This window comes from Penaeus vannamei, chromosome 31 (assembly GCF_042767895.1).
Source record: "Penaeus vannamei isolate JL-2024 chromosome 31, ASM4276789v1, whole genome shotgun sequence".
Classification (NCBI taxonomy): domain Eukaryota; kingdom Metazoa; phylum Arthropoda; class Malacostraca; order Decapoda; family Penaeidae; genus Penaeus; species Penaeus vannamei.
In genome coordinates this window covers 10,111,536-10,119,035 of record NC_091579.1, presented here as the reverse complement: position 1 = coordinate 10,119,035, position 7,500 = coordinate 10,111,536, and the positions used below count along the sequence as shown (strand labels likewise).

General features: G+C 39.3%; 1 protein-coding gene across 1 annotated transcript in view; it reads right to left on the bottom strand.

The window, feature by feature from the left end:
• Positions 1-2,002: 2,002 nt before the first annotated feature.
• Aldh-III (Aldehyde dehydrogenase type III) overlaps positions 2,003-7,500 on the bottom strand; it is a 10,756-nt gene continuing 5,258 nt past the window's right edge. The window contains exons 5-10 of the mRNA XM_027358952.2: positions 7,359-7,500; positions 5,936-6,166; positions 4,599-4,796; positions 3,469-3,584; positions 2,821-2,956; positions 2,003-2,418 (exon numbers count right to left, since the gene is read on the bottom strand). The exon at positions 7,359-7,500 is cut by the window's right edge and continues 22 nt beyond it. Coding sequence (XP_027214753.1) covers positions 2,367-2,418; positions 2,821-2,956; positions 3,469-3,584; positions 4,599-4,796; positions 5,936-6,166; positions 7,359-7,500 — 875 coding nt within the window. The 3' untranslated portion in view covers positions 2,003-2,366. The remainder of the gene's footprint in view (positions 2,419-2,820; positions 2,957-3,468; positions 3,585-4,598; positions 4,797-5,935; positions 6,167-7,358) is intronic.

Genomic DNA, 7,500 nt, shown 5'->3' with positions numbered 1-7,500 from the left:
GTCTGGTTTATGTCTGCATATTACTTCTTGTAGGCGTCTGGGTATAGTATCAAAGCATGTTTTGTTCTGGTTTATGCTACGTCAGCTCGTTACTTGTGGTAGATAGTACGAGGAATGCTTAGATTATTCTCTGTTTTAGTTCTTCTTCTTTTCAGCTTTCTCCCATCTGAACCGTAATTCTTGTTGACAAATGTATAAAAGGTATGACTGAGAAGATCAAAACCGGTCAAATACATCTCTTGTATTGTGAAGATATTCATTTTCACTCGTACCTTATCTCCCATTTCTATATAGGGTCGCCGTTTTTGGATGAGCCGACACTATTACGACATTTCATATTGGTTTTAGCATGTTTTTTTTACAGTCGGATGCCCTTCCTGACACCTACCCTCTCGATTACATTCTCTGTTTTAATTTTATTATGTTTATTCCTTAAGTCTTCTGTCTAGTTGCTCATGGTTCTGATGTACGTGTGTTATGTGTCTTCACGATTAACATGAAGACTATTAACGTCAATTAAATGATTATTCAGTGGACATTAACAATTAGGGCATGTTAAGTCTTGTCTCTCTTTTTATTTATTATTGTTTTGCTTTCTTATTCATTCGTTTAGCATATCATTAGAGAGATAATGTAAAATCGTGACATATTATCCCAGTACCAAAGGGGATAGTTGTTGATAAATATAGATGGTAATATTACACAATTTCCTTATAAAGAGGGAGAATGGGAGAGAAGGAGAGGAAGAAAGAGGGAGAGTTGAGGGGAAGATGAATGGGAGGGAATGGGAGGGAAGGGAAGGAAAGAGGGAGAGGCCGGGGACAAAGAAAGGTAGGAGAAGGGGAAGGGTGAGAAGGAAGGGGAGAAAGAGGGAGGAAAGAAGGATGGACAAGGAAAGAGAGGGAGATGGTGAAGGACAAGGGAAGAAAGAGGGTAAGGGAGAAGGCTGAGGAGACGGGGGAGGGAGAGGGGGCAGGGCGGAGGGAGGAGAGGCTGCCCCTGACCTTGGCGACTGATACGAAGCAGCTGCAGAGACGACCAAGTGCTTGAGTGCATGCAACCCTTTCTCACCCCATCTTGCGAGACACTTCCCTTCCCTGAGACTTCCTCGTTGCAATGGATGGCTGAATCGTGGCCCATTTTTTTGTTCTAATCAAGGTGAATATTCCTTTATTTTTTATGTCTTGTCATAATTTAGATTTAAAACGAATTTTCATTAAAAATCATCCAAGACCGCCTCTTCGTACGTCGCATTCTATGTACTTAAACACATCACGTTGTGGGAGAGAATTTTTTCTTATCATTTTTTTCGTGCAGGTTCCACACATGTAATAAAAAAAACTAAATTTATGCTTATGCTTACCTACAAATCTGTCCATAAATAAAACACATGTAATTAAAAAAAACAACTAAATTTATACTTATGGTTACCTACAAACCTGTCTATAAATAAAACATATAATAATAAAAAAAAATTACTTATGGTTACCTACAAACCTTATAAATAAAACACATACTACCCACTGATAACCGTTATCATGAGAGACCGTATCTTATTTGAGTTGTTGAGGCGTCTCTGAACCTTATCTTTATGTTGGTGGCCTTGAGGTCGCATGTGTTACCAAGGTGTGTATTTCTTTTATGTAGTTTGTCTTTCCTTTGAAAACTGAACCGTTCCCTGTCTTGGTTTCCTATGATTTATTTTGATTGCTATTAATCAATACCGATATTTTTTTGTTTTTTATTTTTTTTTGTCGTATATACTTTGTTATTGTCATTTTAGTAGCATTACTACAATTGCAGATATCCGTTATGAAGTAATTAATAACTACAGTAATTTCTCATATTGTTCCTCTATTTAAATCAGGATAATCAAATCGGATAATTGATTAGATAATTATAATGGTAGTCTCGTTATAACCTTATAGCATTCAGTTATAGTTATTCACTGGCACAATCTGTGACTCACTGAACACATTAATAGGATATTAACAAACAATCGTTAACAATCAACGATACTTTATTCATTTTCTTTAGATCAAGGATATCAACGGTTCGCCTTGGAAGAAAGTGGGAAGAAAGGAATGAGTGGAAAATAAGTGGAAGAAAGTGCGAAGAAATGAACGGAGGTGGAAGAAAATGGGAGGGAATTTGAATAAAAGTGGAAAGGGAGAGAGTGGAGGAGACTTTGAACGAGGTGGAAGTGGAAAAAAGAAAAAAAAGGAAAAAGAAGAAAGTAGGGGAGAAGGTAAAATGAAAGAGAAGACGGTGAAACAGAAGAAAAAATCAAGAGAAGACACTGAACGAGTAAGAAGTGGAAGAGAAAAAGGTGGAGGATTAGAAAGTGGAGGTCATGTGGAGTCTCCTTATGCGCTGAGAATCTTCAGTTTCTCATCATTGTAAGGAGGATAGCGGACTCTGCGAATAAAAGATAACGATAACGATAATGATAATGATGAAAACTGATAATAAGGATAACAATACATCTTTTGAATGAATATCACCATGGCAATAACGAAGATAGTAATAATAATGAGAACAATAAGAATAATCAGTAATAATGACAGTGATAAGAGTAATAACGATAATAAAGACAATAACGGTAATAAGGATAAACATAAAAATTTGATGATATAAAGAATAAATAATACTTGAAGTGATAGAAAAAGAAGAGTTCATAATTATTATATATAGAAAAAAGTAAAGAAAAGAAAAAAACGAAGAAAAAATGCAAAAGAAAGAAGGGAAGAAAACACACGCAAAAAAAAAAAAAAAACGAAAAAAGACCAAAAACAACAACAACAACAAAAAAAAACCTACGCCAGCATCTTGTCAGCCGCAGAGTCGAAATCCCGAATCAGGACGGACTTCTTGTGCAGGAAAGTGTCGATGGTGTAATCCCCGTGGTAGGCGCCCATCCCGCTGTGTCCGACGCCGCCGAAGGGGAGGTTGGGGTCTGGGGGGGAGAGGAGAGGGAGGGATAAATAATAATGATAAGGAAATGATGGTAATGATGGTGATGATGATGGGTATAGTGGTGATGATTGGGATGGTTATGATGACGGAATACTAGTAATAACGATAATAATAATAATAAAGACAATAATGATGAAAAATGATATAAAGATAATGATGATAATGATAATAGTAATAAAAGTGATGATGATGATAGTAATGAAAATAATAATAGTAACAATAACAATAGCAATAATATTAACAGCAACAACAATAACAGTAATAACAATACTGGTGCTGATGATACTAATGAAAATGATAGTAATAACAACAATAACAACAATAATAGAAATATTAACAACAACAATGATAACAATCATAACAATAATTAATACCAACAACAAACAACAATAAAAAACAACAATAATACCACCACCAAGAACATCAACATCAACAAAACACCAACAACATCACCACCACAACACCACAACAACAAAACAACAAAAGACTCACTGGCAGCGTGGTGTAGAGTGTCATTGATGGTGGCGCCTCCAGACGACACTTGGCTGAGGAAGGCGTCGGCTACGTTCTGCTGCTTCGAGAACACGTACATGGCGAGGGGCTTCTCTCTGAGGGCGAAGGAGGGAGGGCTGATAAACGAGGGAAGAGGGAGAGGTGGTAGAAAGGGAGGGGTGGTAAAATGAAGGAAGAAGGAGAGGTGATAGGAAGGGAGGGGTGATAAAACGAGGGAAGAAGGAGGTGATAAACTAGGGAAGAAGAAGAGGAGGTGATAGAAAGGAAGGGATGATAAAACGAGGGGAAAAGGAGAGGAAGTGATAGAAAGGGAGGGCTGATAAACGAGGGAAGAAGGAGAGGTGATAGAAAGGGAGGAGTGATAAAACGAGGGAAGAAGGAGAGGTGATAGAAAGGCAGGGCTGATAAAAGGATGATTTATTTAGATGATGAAAAAGGAGGGATGGTTTAAGGATGATAAAAATGTTTTTTTCTTTCTTATAGGGATTAGAGGCGATATTTCAATTTACGGGATAAGACCATGTGAATTATGCTATTGATAATAATGATGATGACAATACTACTTCTAAAATGATGATATAGTAGAGTCTACAAATGCATAGAAAATGAATGAATTTATAAAAGATATGCTTTGTAGGAAACATAACTTTGTAACTCAGTTATCATCCGATATAATAATAATTAAATGTTATGCAATGATCATCATCTAACAGTTATTTAATCTATCTATATATTTCTTTTCTCGGAGACTGTTTTCTCGTTCAATATAATTTATTGAAGGAGTTTGCCACCCAGATGAAATAGTGACAAATACTACTAATCGAAATATGATATCAAGCGCACGTCTTCTATAATAATGATAATAAAGATAATTAAATTAATAATGATTTTGATAATATTAATGATAATAGTTATAATGACAAAAACGATAATAATGATAATGATTATAACAACAATACAAATAAGAAATAACAAAATTATAATAATGATAATAATAACAATGATAATAACAAATATGAAAATAATAACGACAGTAATACCAATAATAAAACAATAATAACAATACAAACAAACACAACATAACCACACCCCTGCAATTCGCTCCTCACCTCTTGTTAATGAAGTTGATCGCATCCTGGTAGTTCTCATAGTTCAGGATAGGAAGGATAGGCCCGAAGACCTCGTCCTGCATCACCTTGCTGTCCTCCTTGACGTCCACCAGGATCGTTGGCTCGACCCACTTGGTCTTCTTGTCGTATTTGCCTCCGAGGACGACCTTCCCGCTGCTGAGGTACCCTGCCAGGCGGCTGTTGGGAAGGAGGAGCTCTTGTAGGGATGGGGATGGTGGTTGTGAGGATGGTGATGATTGTAATGATGGTGATGATAATGATGGTGATGATAATGATGGTGTTGATAATGATGGTGATGATAATGATGGTGATGATTGTAATGATGGTGATGATAATGATGGTGATGATAATGATGGTGTTGATAATGATGGTGATGATAATGATGGTGATGATAATGATGGTGATGATAATGATGGTGATGATAATGATGGTGATGATAATGATGGTGATGATAATGATGGTGATGATAATGATGGTGATGATAATGATGGTGATGATAATGATGGTGATGATAATGATGGTGATGATGATGATGATGTTAATGATTGTAATGACGGTGATGATAATGATGGTGATGATAATGATGGTGATGATAATGATGGTGATGATAATGATGGTGATGATAATGATGGTGATGATAATGATGGTGATGATAATGATGGTGATGATAATGATGGTGATGATAATGATGGTGATGATAATGATGGTGATGATGATGATGATGTTAATGATTGTAATGACGGTGATGATAATGATGATATCTTACCCACTCCACTCATTCTTCTCACTCCTTAACTCACTCCACTCATTCTTCTCACTCCCGTACTCACTCCATTCTTTCAACTCGCTCTCTTACTCACTCCACTTATTCTCCTCGCTCTTTCACTCCTTTCATTATCCTCTCTCTCATACTCTTTTTATTCCCCTCGCTCTCTTACTACTCTCATTCACCTCGCTCCCTTACTCACTCCATTCATTCTCCTTGCTCTCTCACTCCACTCATTCTCCTCGCTCTCTCACTCCACTTATTCTCCTCGCTCTCTTACTCACTCCTATCATTCACCTCACTCCACTCATTCACCTCACTCCTTTACTCACTCCACTCATTCTTCTCACTCCCTGACTCACTCCACTTATTCTTCTCACTCCCTTACTCACTCCACTCATTCACTTCACTCTCTTCTTTCCTCACTCTCTCGCTCCTTTCATTATCCTCACTCTCTCACTCACTCCTTTTATTCACCTCGCTCCCTTACTCATTCCACTTATTCACCTCACTTACTCACTCCACTCATTCACCTCGCTCTTTTACTCACTCGACGTGTCTCTCGGCCACGATTCGGCACAAGTCGGGGTTCTTCTCGAGGCTGTCTCCGTACCACTCCTTGAGGATCTGCTTGGCCTTGGCGACGATCTCCCCCTCGACGGCTTTGGGGCACATGATGTAGTCCGGGGCGATGCAGGTCTGGCCGAGGTTGAAGAGCTTGCCCCAAAGGATCCTGCGAGTGGCGATGTCGAGGTCCGCCGTTTGGTCCACGTAGCAGGGGCTTGGGGAGGAGAAGGGGGAGGAGGAGGAGGAGGGTGAGAGGGGGGTGAGAGGGGGGTGAGGTGTGGGTTTGGGGGTTGGTGAGAGAGGGGGGTGATGGGGGGTGAGAGGGGGGTGAGGGGAGGTGAGACGTGGCATTTGGGTTTGATAAGAGAGGGGGGGTGATGGGGGGTGAGATGTGGAATTTGGGGGTTGGTGAGAGAGGGGGGTGATGGGGGGGTGAGGGGGGTGAGATGTGGAATTGGGGGTTGAAAAGAAAGGGAGGTGAAGGGGGGGTTGAAATGTGGAATTGGGGGTTGATCAGGATGAGAGTGATAGATGTATGGTAAGGGATTTGAGGATGGTAAGGATGAGTGATAGATGTATGGTAAGCTATTGGAGGGTTATAAGGATAAGTGTAATAGATATACGAGAGGGGGCTGGGTGAGATGTGGCACTTGATAAGGATGAGAGTGATAGATGTATGGTAAGGGACTTGAGGTTGATAAGGATAAGTGTAATAGAAAAATGATAAGGAAATGGAGGATAATGTGGATGAGTAATAGATATATGATAAGGAATAGCAGGGTGATAAGAATAAGAAAAATAGATATATGACAAGGTTAAGAGCACGAGATGTATGATAAGAAAAGATAATGGTATAGGCTGAGGTAATAGTAATAGATTCATGCTAAATATAAGAGTAATGAAATCATGCTAAGAGATAAAAAGATGATATTTGGATATAAGATTTTTTTTTGTTTTTTGGAAATATGAAATAATTTTGGATTTCCTTTTATTGGAAATACAGCTTCTATATGTCTTATTGCCTTAAATTTTGTAGATCTTTCAAAGGTTTGTGATGCTAAATTCCACACAAATTCTTTAAACTTAATATACTCTGATATCTGAATTGAATAAAAACTGTTGCTTTAATATAATTCATCCACTGGTCCCACGAAGATTTTTTTTCGAGTGGCTCTTTCCTCACTCGTCTAGCAACAAGAAACGAGACCTCATTCTCCTCACTCTTTTTATCTTCTCATATCTCCTCACTCTCTAAATTCGCGCACGCCCCTGCCCCCCCCCCCACCCACTCCCCTTACCCGCCTCCACATCTTCCTTCCATCATACCAACATACCCTAACATACCCCATTACCGATGAACAAATCCAACAGACACCCTCTTCATGCCACCCACGCCCATCACCTACCACTTCCCGCCCAATTCCAGGGTTGTGGGCGTGAGGAACTTGTTGGCCGCATCCCTAACGATCTTGCCGACGCCCGTGGACCCGGTGTAGAAGATGTAGTCGAACCTCTGCTTCAGGAGCTCCGTGGTCTCTGCAACGCCGC